The sequence below is a fragment of the Micromys minutus genome, assembly GCF_963924665.1.
Source record: "Micromys minutus genome assembly, chromosome: 10".
Classification (NCBI taxonomy): domain Eukaryota; kingdom Metazoa; phylum Chordata; class Mammalia; order Rodentia; family Muridae; genus Micromys; species Micromys minutus.
In genome coordinates, this window is record NC_137979.1 from 55,276,339 (window position 1) to 55,290,960 (window position 14,622).

Genomic DNA, 14,622 nt, shown 5'->3' on the forward strand with positions numbered 1-14,622 from the left:
CAGGCTGGCTTCAAACTGGTGATCCTCTTGTCTTCTGAGTGCTGGGGTCAGGGGCATTGTACATCATACTTGTAATGTTTATAAGGGACATGATGCTATTTGTATAAAATTCTGTTCCTTTTTAACTGCTGAGTAATATTTCGCTACATAGACATACCATATTGTGAAAGGTATCTGTTCACATAGAGAATGACATTCGAGCTAGTCTCACGTCTTGGTTATTGAAAGTAGGACTCTGTGAACATTAGCATTGATTGTGTAATTCCCAATATAGCATTTCTGGGGATCACAATGACAATTACATTTATTCTTCATGTGTTACAGGTGTTTTGCCTTCATGTATATCTGTGTTGCATTTCTCCTGTAAATGGAGTTACAGATGGTTGAAAGAGCAACAAATGCTCTTAGTCTTTGAGCCATCTCAACAGGCATCAAATGTTTATGATTTTAAAGATGCCTGGCTTCATGACTTCTAGCCTTGAGTGTATTTTTTTCCCTTAAAAATGAAGGAACTAATGGGCTGGTGAGACAGCTCAGTGATTACAGTTGCCTGTCACCAGGCCTGACTACCTGAGTTCAATCCTGGGATCTACAAGGTGGAAGGCATTCTGCACATTGTAAGTAGGCCTGTTCTCCATCCTGAATGCCAGATAGAGAGAAAAATACATCAAAGAAGCAAAGGCAACGAGAAAAGGAAGGAGAAACAAGTAAAGAAAGGCATCCACACTTTTAATGAAGATCTCATTTGCCCTCCTGGGTCACTGTCTCTCCTGATGTCAAGGTCATTGTGAAGGGCAGGGATGCCGAGTCCTGATTGCTTTAGCTAGTCAGGTGGTATCTCCCTAGGGATGACTTTGAGGCATCTGAAACTATTAGAGACTCATAGGTTTTAACTCACTTGGGGCTCCTGGCAGCCAGAAAGAGGCTTCATATGTGATGCCCAAGTGGAAGTGTTTTGTTTCTTTCTTTTTTTCCCTGTGAATGTGTGGTGTGTGCATTGTATGCACATGTGTGCATATGTATTTTGGTGCACATAGCTATTCATGCTGTGTGGTCAATATCTGATACTGTCCTCTATAGCGCTACATTTTGGCTTTTGAGTAAGTCTATCACTGAACCCAGGGGTTGCTGGTTTAGCTAGGCTGGCTAATGAGCTCCTAGGACCTCCCTGTGGTCTTTCCTCAGCACTGGAATTACTGATGAGGGCTTTTATGTGGGTGTTCCAAACACTTTACCAATGGCGTCATCTCCCTAGCACCCGCCTTGAGATGTTTCAGTGTTACAGTGTTACAGTGTTACATTTCACCTGGAGATGTTCCAATGTTACAGTGTTACATTTCACCCTGAGAAGTTTCAATGTTACAGTGTTACATTTCACCTCGAGATGTTTCAAATGTTACATTTCAGCCTCCACTTTGAGCTAGCCCCTCACAGTGCCCAGTCTCAGTTTTCCCTCCATACCAGACTACTGAGGTCTTCACAGTTACAACGCCATGGAGATGAATGATACTGTTCTTTAAGCTGCCTCTCCCTCCCTGCAGTGGGACCCCACACACCTCTGTTGCTGCTACAGTCATTCTTGACTCAGATCTCTATAGTTTAAAAAATTGTCATTAAATGTTATACATATAAATCTAAAGAAATTCACCCAAACATTTTGTTTTGATTATACCCATAGCTCTTTCTCTGTTAATATGCTTTCTTTGAATCTTTGAGGGATGAAAACATTATAATTCTTCATCACAAATAGCAGAGTATTTGTCTCTTCAGATAAAAACGTTGGACCTGGAGAGATGTCTCAAGGGTTAGGAGTACTTGCTATTCTTGCAAAGAATCTAGCTATGGTTTCCAGCATGCAGACGGTAATTCAAAACCATCTGGACCTCCAGTTCCAGGGTCATCTAATGTTGCCTTCTGGCCTCTGTCAGCACTGCTCCAAAGTAGTGCAAATTCATACATACATGCAAGCAGAACACTGGTACACATATAGTAAGTACATCTTAAACAAAAAGTTCTTCAATATGCCTATAGTGCCCTTATTACACTGAAAAGGGCCAACAATTCCCTACTATCTAAAATCCACCTCACATCAATATTTCCTGAGCTATTCCTCAAATGTACTATTAAGTCTATTTGAAGTGAGACCACTTCCCATTTGTTTCTTTCTCTGGTTTCCTTGAATAAAGAAGACTGTTGTCTGCCCCCAATCCCAATTATCCCCCTGGCTCCTTGGAGCAGCTAGACCTCTTGTCTCAAGACATCTGAACACGTTTGTTTTAGCATTTCCTTGTGGCATAGTTGAACCTGTTATCCTCATAGCTGGATTTCCTGTAACCTGGAAATTAGATTCAGAAGTTTGATTAGGTTCTTCTCTTTTTTTGGCAAAGAGTTCTTGCTTTTATACACTTCATATTTCATCCCATTGGGGGGCATAAAAGGTCACAGGCAAATGATTAGTGACACTAAATCTAATCCCTTTATAAGGGAGCTAATTGCCAATTCTGTCCAGTTTATAAACGACTGTGTGGCAGTGTGACCCCATGTTCATTGCCTACCAGTCATATTTTAGGAGCTTGCAAACATGGTCATTTCCCAAAGCTACTGCTGTGCTTTTGGTGTGAGCTAGTTACTGCAAGAAGTGCTTTCCCTGTCTCCTAGTAGAGGGTGTGGGTCAGTTTAGAGGATCAGGGCATGTGCTTAATTATGAATTTTTAGGCTTTGGAATTAGTATCATGTTCTCCAGTACTGAAAAATGACTCTTCCTCCCTGGCCCTGTCTCTCTCTCCCTCCCTCTTCCCCCCTCTCGCTGTGTGTGTGTGTGTGTGTGTGTGTGTGTGTGTGTGTGTGTATGTGTGCATACTTTTTGGGTTCTATTATCTACCAGCCTTCCGACCCTTATTCCACCCCCAATCCCTTCCAAACTAGGCGGGAGAAAGAAGGTTAGAGGGGAAAGGGGCATAGACCTCTTTGGATTACTTCCTGCTGATTAGGAGCATCCAATTCCTTGGGGCAATGTCTAGTCTCCATTGTCAGGGCGTCTCTAACCAGCAATGCAGCAATAGCAAGGGCAGCATCAGGGCTTGAGGGGCAGAGCAGTAACAGCCACAGGCCCTCTCAGGATTCTCCTATTTATACCTTCTCAAGAGGCCCCAGAATTCCAAACAAACTATCCGCGGCTGGCAAACATCACACTCCTCCTAGAGCACGAGACAAATCACAGTCATCAGCCTCTTATCCCACACCTGGGATTAAAACAAAAACATGCATAACATAACTGGGATTTTTAAAAAACCAAAATTCTTAACTATATGTGTGTGCCTATGGTCAGCTATGTGTGTGAGTGCATGCACCTCTCTCTCTCTCCATATGTGTACACACACACACACACACACACACACACACACACACACACACGCGTGCGTATGTATGTATATAATTTTCAACACTGCCCCACATGAAAAGGAACCATATCTTTTTGGAACAAGGCCTAATTCTAGGTTTGAAACAATTTGTACATCATTAGAATAGATATATTCCAGTGGGGGGGGGCATAGCTCATTGATACAGTGCTAACCTTGCATGCCCAATGCCCTACATGGAATCTCCACATGTTGAAAAGATCAAATGTATATATATATATATATATAAAATATTTTTTTTGAGACAGGATTTCTTTGTGTAGCCGCAGCTTCCTGGAACTTGCTCTGTAGACCAGCCTGGCTTCAAACTCACAGAGATCCATGTGCCTTTGCCTCCCAAGAGCTAGGATTAAAGGTGTGCTGTTTCCCACCACACCACACCACACCTAGAAATTTTTTTCTTAAGTTATGAACTCATAATGACATTTTTATTTCTTTCTAACTAACCTTTTCCCTGTGGTATTGAGTTGAACTCAGAGTCTCATGCTAGGCAAGCATTCTACCACTGAGCTGTCTCCCAGCCCTGTCATTAATCTGCCAGTGATTTTTACCTTATAGGCTTTCGTAACATCTTATGGCTCTTGTATTTTCTGACAGTGAAACTCTTGGCTCCCTGTTAGGAACATTAATGCAATTTCTCATCTACATTACTCTCTCGTGCACATGAAACTGTCTCAAAAATCCCATCACTAACACTTTCACTAGTAATGTAGCCATTGTGTAATGTTTAGGATCTCCTCACAATATACATTATAGTTGTTTGTTCTTAGATTTCTTTTTAATCCCATTGGGGTGCACAGTCAGAACACCAAGTACTAATGTCACCTGAAATGATTCTTCCCTCTGGGCATTCTTATTTAAAACATGTTGTATAGTGAGACTCGTTTGCTTCTGTTTTGTTTCTTCTTATAGAGTCTGCTGAGTTTTCCTTTGAGGTTTAACTTTGAATTTTGCCCCGACCAGGCACCTACATGGTTACAGAAATCAATCCTTAAAACAACATATGTCCCCAAGGATCTTGTTCCCAGCCCTCTACCCCAGGCCGTTTCTCCTGCCCCTTGTGAGGAACTTGTGTATTTTATTTTAAGACTCATTTTGGCTTGGCTTACCTTTTGTATCTATTGGTTACACAGACAGTGTAAGGAAGGACGGTTTCTTTTGTCTCACAGTTATAGGGTACAGTGCATCATGGCGGGGTGGGGGGGGACACGAGGCAGCTGGTCATATTGCGTTCTCAGGCAGGTAGCAGAGCAAGATGAAATTCAGTCATGGACTACAACCCCTGGGACCGTGCCAGCCATATTCAAACTGGGTCTTCCTTGCTCAGTTAAGCATTGCTGGAAATACTGAAACAGACATACCCAGGGCTTGTCTCTTGAGTGGTTCTAAATGCTACCAAATCGACAATAGAACTGTTCCTCCATGCAGTGCCTGCCCTTGTGATTTTCAGCGTTTTTTCAGATTCTAGTCTGGGTCCCGCCCACTCCGTGGGTCCCGAGGTCCCGCCCACTCTGTGAATGCCCTTGCTAAAGTTTGATCCTTGGTGAGTCCTTTTTCTCCCTCCCCTTGTCTCTGTTGTGAGTTTGGGGTCTTACACTCATCCATAGTTGCTCTTCAAGCTACTCCACTCTTACTTTCTTTAAATTACTGTTCTTTTAAGTTTGCTTATTTTATGTGTGTGAATATTTTGCCTGTGTAGATGTATATACACCTTGTGTATGCTTGGTACCTTCAGGGTCCAGAAGAGGGCATCGGGTCTCCTGGAACTAGGGTTACAGATGGTTACCACCATGCAAGTTCTGGGGACCAAATTCCAGTTACTTGCAAAGACAACAAGTTCTTTGAACTGCTAAACCACCTCTCCAGTCCCCTAGTTCTGTTTTCTAACCAGGCTGTGTGTTCTTTAACTGGCCCCAACTTACTTTTCTGTCTCTGCTTCCCCGGCACTAGGATTCTAGACCTGTGCTGTGTTATGTGTTGTATGTCTGTGCTGTGTTATGTGTTGTGTGCCTGTGCTGTGTTATGTGTTGTGTGCCTGTGCTGTTATGTGTTGTGTGCCTGTGCTGTGTTATGTGTTGTGTGCCCATGCTGTGTTATGTGTTGTGTGCCTGTGCTGTGTTGTTATGCTGGGTGCACGGGTGTTAAGAATTTATCAAGCAGTTTACAGACTAAACTTTTGTCCCAGCCCTGCTACTCATATGTCTGTAAGCGTATTGCTCTTTTTAGATTATTTCTTTATTTTGTTTCAGAGTTAATTCTTTTTTTTCCCCCTAGTATAAAAACCTTTATGTAGTAGTCATAGCTAGAGCCCAGGTCCTCTGAATGGAGACTCTGATGTGGGTTTTCCCAAGATGGTCAGGGAATTTCTGATAAGGAGACATGGTGAACACAGTCTCTTTCCACGGACTTGGGAGTCAGGTAGCTGTGGGTGGCATCAAAGGTGGCCTTGGCGAAGTGGCCCAGGGTGGCAGTGCAGCCTCTGGCTGAAGCATAGCAGTCATCTATACCAGCCACCACGGGTAGCTTCTTGGGCACAGGAGCAGAGACAATGCCAGTGCCTCTGGGGGCAGGGATGAGAAGTGCCTTGCACGGAGAAGTGTGGAGCCTGCCAATCTTGTTTCCCCAATAGCCTCTCTGCACAGGGACAATGATGGCTGAGATGATGACCCTGTGGATGGCAGTGGCTACCTCCTTGGAGCACCTAACACCAAGACCAACATGGTCATCCTTTAGGGATGTGCCACCCATTAATCTCAGTTCCTTAATGGGCAGGAAGATATACTCCAGGGACTTGATCTTCATGTCCTTCACTTGGCAACAGGGATCTACTCCTTGTCTTTGGTTTTACCTCAATGAGCCCCATGGCCTTGATCATGGCCAACCTCCATAGGAGCTGCTCAGGCCTTCCTACTCCTGGCCCCCCAGGTCCTCAAGACCTTTCCACTGCACCCTGCTAGCTGCCTGACTAAGAAGCAACTATTTTTCTAATTGTTTAGTTATGTAAATGTGTATCTATGTGGGAGTATTCACAGGTGCGGGCAATTGTCCATGTAAGCCGTTGTCCTCGCCCCACCCCATCCCAGGATTGGAGTTACAGGCTAGATAACATGGGTGCTGGGAACCAAACTCTGGTCCTCTGAAAGCACAGTCTGCCCTTTTAATCGTCATCTCTCCTGCATGTCTGTTTCTATCCATTCTAAAACCAGCTCAAAAGCTCACTGACGTGGGTGACTTTGGCATGGAATCTGTAAGTAAAGAAGGCCAGTCCTGTGTATCTGAGTTAGCCTCAGACTTGCTTGTTTTCCAGGCTTCATGTCCCTTGAGCACTACCAGGTGATTTTTTTTAAAGCTTTTCTCGGGACTGACTTTCTAGGTTCTGAGTGAGTCCCCGTTGCTTTTCCTTCAGCTTCCTGTGGCTGGCCAGGTCCTGATCTAGCTGCCTTTCCTTACAGGTTTGTAGACTTCCACGCAGCTGCCTCCACCTGCTCCCCCTCCCGAGCCTCCCTGCTCACTGGCCGGCTGGGTCTACGGAATGGAGTCACGCACAACTTTGCAGTGACCTCTGTAGGGGGGCTTCCACTCAACGAGACCACCTTGGCAGAGGTGCTGCGACAGGCCGGTTACGTCACTGCCATGATAGGTAATGCACCCTGGGGACCTGCTTCCAGGTCTCAGAGTCTCTCAATGGCTGCTGCCTCTCCTGCTCATCTCTGTGTCCTTGGTTGGTTTCTTGCTGGCTATCGTAGGAATGCTCTCAGCTAGCTTTAAGCAGCTGGAAAGACCCGACTGTGGCCCTGGAAATGTGTAGTTCGTTAGTAGTTTTGTGGTAAGTGATTGTGTCTGTTGGGCCGGATTATCCCAAAGATACCTTTGGGAACTTTCCTGGACTCTCTCTTCTGCTGTCGTGAGCATGCTGGCTTTTGTTCTTGTGCCTGTAGCTGTAATGGCTCCGGGTCCTCCATTAAAATCAGATTTGAGGAGGGAGAAGAGAAGGTAGATGGCAGGCTCATGCATGGATCCACCCACTTCTATCAAGAAACTGAATCTTCTGTTTAAGATAAGTATCCTTCCTTCCCAAGAACTGGGCTTAGATCTTACTGTCCGGAGATGGGTGGTCTGGCTCCTGGGTTGCAAAGAAAGGCTGGGAAACATAGGACAGGATTATAATAATTGATGTGACCCTGGGCATGGCCAACAGACAGCCCTAGGCTAGGAGTGCATCAGTGATGAAGCACCCACCTAGAATGCACAATGCCCTGGGTGCCGTCTCTAGAGACAAGCAGCCCCAACCCTGCCCCCACCTCGCCTTAAGTGAAGATATAGGATCAGAAGACAGCAGTTGATTTCCTATTGCTCAGCCGATTCTTTTCCTCCCTTGCTTCTTTTTGTTTTTTGAAATAGTCTCACTTGTTCCAGGACGGCCCCAAACTCGTTATATAGCTGAGAATGACAATGAACTTCTGATCCTCCTGCCTCCACCTCCTGAGTGCTAGAATTTTAGGCATGAGCCACCATGGTCCTGAGCATGGAACCCAGGGCTCCATGTATGCTAGGCAAGCACTCTACTAACTGCTCCTAACCGATTTTTGTTTTTGAAACATGGTTTTACTATTTAGTCCATGCTGGCCTCAAACATACAGTCCTGTTTGCAGCCTTAGATTGCTGGGATTCCAGGATTCTTTGGCTTTTACATATTTTTAAGACACGTCTTACTCAGCAGGCCTTATGTCCGAGCCACTAGGATGAATTTGTTTACACAGGATTATTATTCTTTTACTGTAGAATGAGAGAACTAGGTCTTGAACCCCAGGGCATCTACTTCCCATTCCTGGCTGGAAAAGGCAGAGTCAGCACAGGATCTGACCCCAGCCTTCCCCAGGCAATGGGGCCTCTTTGCCTGTTTGTCTTGCGGATGCTGAGACCACCCAGCAGTTGTTGCAGTTTCCCCAGCCTTGTTACTTATAAAGAACTCGTTCCAGTGGGATTCCTGTATCTCTCTACCGTGGCGAAATGGCAAGGGAGGGTGTGCCAACAAGCTTGTGGCTGCGAGGGTCCCTGTGGAGGAGACACTGGTCTCTCGAGCCTTCCCTGTTAGCTTGGAGAATGTTGCTTTACTCAGACCAAAGGCTGGCTGGCACCTCTGGTGTTTCTGAAGGAGAAGTCTCAGACAGTGGAGGGAAAGGATTAATTACAATTAAGTGTGATTCTTCTCTCTTTCTAACTTCCTGTGCTGGCTAGTTTTATGTTAACCTGACACAAGCTAGAGTCAGCTGAAGGGAGGGAAAGTCAATTAAGAAAATGCCTCCGTAGGATCGAGATCTGGGGATTTTTCTTAATCAGCAGTTGATGGGGGAGGGCCCAGCCTATGATGGGTGGTACCATTCCTGGGCTGGTGGTCCTACAAGAAAGCATGAGCAAGCCATGAGGAACAAGCTAATAAGCAGTACTTCTCCCTGGCCTTTGCATCAGCTCCTGCCTCCCGGTTTCTGCCCTGTTTGAGTTCCTGTCTCGATTTCCATCATTGATGAACATTAGTGTGGAAGTATAAACCAGATAAACCCTCTCCTCCCAATGTTGCTTTTGGAAACAGTGTTTTATCAGAGCAGTATAGTTACCCTAACTATGATACTTCTTCTCCCCGATACCCTGAGGTCTAATTATGCTTGACAACATCAGTACCCAGAGGATACATGAAGTTCCCCCAGGGTTTACCTATTAGACCTGTACAATACATCCACTTATCCCTGGGCTCTTCTCCTTGTGCTTTGGTATCATGGTTCCTTTTGGCCTTTAAACACCAAGTAAGCAACTGATCGCAGGTGCCTTTATGGCTTCCACTCTTTCCCTCACCCCAAACTGCACGTTTTGCAAGCCCAGAAGAAAATGAGAGCACCTACTTTCTTATGAACGAAATCTACGGAAGGGCTCTGGGGTCTATTCATGCCGCTCAGTGTTACTTGAAATCCTCATCTGTGTTCACATCCTTTTACCTAGTTGTGTAGGTTTCCCTTGGCTCTCCTCCATTACCCTTCATATTATTTTATATTTTATCATGATATACATTTTTTCCAGAGACTTTTGTGTAGCTTAGCTTTTATTCTTACATAACCTAAGCTGACCTTGAACTTCTGAACTTCCTGCCTCAGTGTCTTATGAACTGTGGCTACTGACCAGGTTTCCCTCAATTGTTTCTTTCTTTGTTTTTTTGAGGCAGGGTCTCACAGTGATGCAATCTTGACTGGCCTTGAACTCACTATGCAGACCAGGCTGACCTGGAACTCACAGAGATCCATCCCCCTGTCTCCTGAGTGCTTGTTTTTTAAAACTCGTTTTTCAGATCCACAGAATAGAGCTGGGCACAGTAGTATGTGGTTGTAAGCCTAGCTCTCAGGAGGCTAATACAGGAGGTCATGAATTAGGCCAGCCTGAGCTACATAGCAAAACCCTGTCTTAAATAAAACAGTTTGCAGTTGCAAGAAGGGGACAAGGGGCTCTTACAGAAGCAAAATCTAGATTTACTAACTTATTTATTATTATTACTTTTTGCTCTGCGTGCTTTCTTTAAAAGATAGTTTGGTTGTGTTTTATTAAGGCCGTATCAAATAGTTTACTTAGTCACACCCTGTAGCTGCATGCTAGCTTCCCTCCTTTAGTCAAAGGTACCACGGTTTAGATCTTTGGATTGATGGTGTGTCTCTGGCTCCCTTGCCTTGGCAGCGGTTTCCTGAGATCCGGTTCTCAGAGCAAAAGAGCAGACCACAGGTTCTCACGTGTTGGAGCTCTGCCACGCATTGCCCAATTAGCCCCCCAGAATGAAGGCGCTGGTGGAGCAGGGTCAGCAGGTGGCTGATTTTCTCATTTGCTGCCCTGCAGGTGTCTCAGTGCCTGAGCTACTGGGGAAGCTGCCTCTCTCCTCTCTGCAAACCGCTGACGTCATTACCCACAGAGGAAGATGCTGAGACCAGGCGGGGTGGGGACCTGTACCCATCCTTATCTCCGCAGGACCCTCCACAGGGCAGCACGAGCTACAGTTTCCCAGAGGAACAGAGGCTCAGCTGGGCAGCATCACTGAGCTGCTGGGAAGAGGGGCCGGCCCCAGCTATCCTTTCCATGTGGTCCTGAGTCATCCAGTCCTTGCTTGTCTTCTGTCTCCCTATTCCTTAGGGTCCCAGAGAGCGAAGCCTTGTCAGCTTCTCTTTGTCCTCACGGAAAGGAGGAACTGATGAGAACCGAATTGTGACCTGCTTCTCCGAGGGTCTGCATGCTTCCACAGAGACCCCTCTAAATGCCCCCCTTCTCTCTTTTTCCACAGGCAAGTGGCATCTTGGACACCATGGCTCTCATCACCCCAATTTCCGTGGTAAGAATTCTTTGGGAGTTTGTTCCCTAGGAAACAGAAAATAAGGATCTCTGCAAAAGAATGCTATGAGCATTTGAAACCATAGTTAGTAGCTCTGGGGGAAAATCTATGTTAGGACATCTTTACTTCCAAAGTCACTTAGGTAAATGGGGGTACCAGTGCCCATATCCTCACATCTCTTTCTAGAATCTTCTCTGGTCCCATATCTGCTGCCAGTCAGTCCGAAGACAAGTCCACTGGGGATCTGTCTTAGTTAGGGTTGTATTACTACAAAGAGACACCACAGCATGGTAACACTTATAAGGGAAAACATTTCATTGGGGCTGGCTTACAGTTTCAGAGATTTAATCTAATATCATCATGGTGGGAAGCATGGCAGTATGCAGGCAGACATGGTGCTGGAGAAGGAACTGAGAGTTGTACATCTTGATCCACAGGCAGCAGAAGGAGACTGTGTACCACACTGGTGTAGCTTGAGCATAGGAGACCTTAAAGCCCGCCCCACACCCACAGTGACACAGTTCCTCCAGAAAGGCCACATCTCCTCATAGTGCCTATGGGCCTGTGGAGGTCAATTCAAACTACCACAGAAGGTCCATTTTCTTCCATCTCCCAGTTCTTGGTACCTTAGGGAACAATCTACGAAGTCCTGAAGGCACGGGTAGAAAGAAGTGAGAAACTGTGACCCGAGGAGCTTACTAGAGCACTAACCTATGTTCTAGTGGACAGTACGGAGCCAGAGAGAGGCAACTGTCCCCTGGCATACTAGGATCATAATATACAGCATCAAGTATGCTAGGATTGTCGCCTAGGAGCCCTTTAAAGGAACACAGAGAGCAGAAGATGGAACCGTGCCGTTTAAAAATGACCAGCAGAGGAAACAAACAAACACCAAGCCTGTCCACAAACTACAAGTTAAAAAATATACTCATATTTCAGCAAATCCCCATTCAGAGAGGGTGTCCACTGAGTGATTACTTTCAGGATCATAATATACAGCATTGAGTATGCTAGAATCATTGCATACAGACAGCATCAAGTATGCTAGGATCATTGCATACAGATGGCATCAAGTATGCTAGGATCATTGTATACAGATGGCATCAGGTATGCTAGGATTGTCAAATATAGCATCAAGCCTGGCTTGCCCACTTACTTTGGCTTACCATACCTTTGTTAAAAAGGATGTATGCACTTTAGTTTTGAGTGTGGACACACACACACACACACACACACACACACACACACTGTGCTGTGGGATGCATATGGAGGTCAGAGGACAGCGTTTGGGAGTCATTCCTCCTACTGTAGAGTTCTAGAGACTGAACTCACGCCGTTAGTCTTGTGGGCAAGCACCTTTACCCGCTGAGCCATCTCACTGGCCCCATAAAGAAAGCTTCTTCGAAGGCAGACTTTGGGTTCCTTAAACTGTCATGTGGGCAGCAGATTTGTTTCGTCTTATCAGGTACTTCCCATGTGTCTTCACGGAGGAGGCCAGATGGTCGGGAGTCCCCGAGACTTCCTCCTGATCTAGGTTAACTCCCACCACAAAACATTGCACAAAGCAGAACCCAACAACTCGATTTTCTTTGCATACTTCAAAGGGATATTAATCAAATCCTCTTTTAATTACACACTCTAGAGTAGCCCGATATTAAGTCACAGGAAATGAAATTCTCACCGTGAGTTTAAGAGGGCAGGCATGCTGACTGAGCAGCGGTGAGTGGGGGTGCTAACTGATCTCCCATCTTGTAGGCTTTGATTACTACTTTGGGATCCCATATAGTAACGACATGGGCTGTACCGATGTGCCCGGCTACAACTATCCTCCTTGTCCAGCATGTCCGAAGAGCGATGGCCTATGGAGGTAAGACTGTCTGGTGCGCTGGCTCTGGGCTTTAAGTTGAAGTGGAGACCAGAGTTCTAAAATAACCGAGGTAGACGTGGAGATTCGAGACAGCACACAGGTAGGGAACATATCCAGTGAAAGAGTTTTCATTTATGTCTTAAGGCGAAGATGGGAACTACAGTTTCCTTTTTCTGCTGGAATTTTCCAGAATCTCTGAATTGTTTAGCTCACCTGGGGAGAGCCTTATGCCTGCCAGGGTCTCACACAGATGCATTCTCCCTCCTCCTCTGCCTGCTGCCTTTGTTCCTGGAGGACTAGCTATTTTCCAGGTCCAGACATGTGACATGGGGGGGGGGGAGAGAGACAGAGATGGGGAGAGAGTTGCTAAGCCTTACTGAGGCAACAGATTAGCTCAGTCTCCAAACTCCCCTCTCTCAGAGCCTGTGCTGTGGTTGTTCCTAAGGCCGCAGGTGCCTGAACTGCTTAGGGAAGGTCTCAGCTGACTCATTAATAACATAGTTAATACAACAGTGGCTGCTTATTGAGAGGTTGTTGCATTCTGGGCACATCCCACCCTTATATGTCATCCGTAGGACCAATTTACCTTGCCTGGGTCACAGTAGAGATAGCAGGAGACAAGAATCCAGATTGCAGGCAGTCTTAACGCCCAGGGCCCGTGTCCTGCAGGTTTGCTTCCTAGTGTGTGGCTGGACCAGCACGGTTGCTGCCATTACCCCGGTGCACGAAGAAACACGGAACTCCCTCCCAGGCCTGCACTTAACAAGACAGCAGGTGAAAGGCTGTTGCATGTCTCCATGCCTTTCTTACACAGCTGTGTGTAGTCTACAAGATACTCCTGTAACCCCATGTGGTCATGTCATGGCCTGAGATATCTCAAGCGACGTCTCCGTCTCCCCCCCCCCCCCTTATCTTTTCTCTCTTCTTCATCAACCTGCATTACGATCAAACAGAACCAAAGGTGTTGACTTGTTGGGTTAGACTCTAAATGACAGTGGAATTCTATCAAGGCCATAAAGAGCTGGACATTCCCACAAAATATCGGCCAACATCATTAGGGTTTTTTGGTAAATATTTTATTTTGGTGTGTGTGTGTGTGTGTGTGTGTGTGTGTGTGTGTGTGCATCTGTGTATAGATTTGTGCATGTGAGAGCAGATACCCAAAGAGGATAGAAGAGGGCATCAGATTCTTGGAGCTGGAATTACATGTGGTTTTGCTCCACCTCATTTGTGTACTGGGAACTGAACTTGGCTCCTCTGCAAGAGCAGCAACTGTTGAGCCATTGCTCTGGCTTCAACGTTTTCTTTAAAATAAGAATGTGTTTGTCAATGATTTACCCAGTCTGACCTCACCCCCTACTCTACTACAACAGGGCATTGTATGCATTTGGTGTGGTGGAGTCAGATTGTCCCCAGCTCATCTCTAATTGTCCTCGGGAGGACGTGTGTGACACTGTAACCCTTCTTGCACCTTCACCCAGTTCTTGCTGGTGACCAGGGGAGAAAGCTGCCTTCTGTTCTTCCAGAATTCCCTGTAAGGGGCACAGGTGACCCCAGGCTGGACAAGTGGAGACCTCTGAGACCGAAGATAACTCCTTGATCATGGCCAGAGAAGATGTGCAGCCCTGGACGGCTGCTTATTGGATTCTCTCAACCTTAGGGCTCACAGCAGAGTTTGTTTCCTCCAGGAATTGCTTTCCTTCTGACTTTTATTATTATTGTTGTTGTTGTTATTGTTGCTGTTACTGAGTGTCACCCAGTTTCTCCACGCTTTCTAAACACAATTCAAAGTCAAGACTACCATTTTATACATTCCACCCGGTTACTGGATTTTCCCCTCACATGGAATCCTGTCATGGACTTAGGACAGTTACCCACAGTACCCAATGTTGTTCGCTCTAGACAGAGTCTCCACTGAGGTTGGACAGCAAGGAGAAAGAGAAAAAGAGGAAAGCCAGCTAGGAGAGTGCGGGTGG

At 45.9% G+C, this 14,622-nt stretch overlaps 1 protein-coding gene across 1 annotated transcript in view; it reads left to right on the forward strand.

The window, feature by feature from the left end:
- Positions 1-14,622, forward strand: part of ARSG (arylsulfatase G) — a 116,858-nt gene that overhangs the window by 63,696 nt on the left and 38,540 nt on the right. The window contains exons 4-6 of the mRNA XM_080924198.1: positions 6,872-7,059; positions 10,732-10,779; positions 12,535-12,646. Of these exons, the coding sequence (XP_080780324.1) occupies positions 6,872-7,059; positions 10,732-10,779; positions 12,535-12,646 (348 nt within the window). The remainder of the gene's footprint in view (positions 1-6,871; positions 7,060-10,731; positions 10,780-12,534; positions 12,647-14,622) is intronic.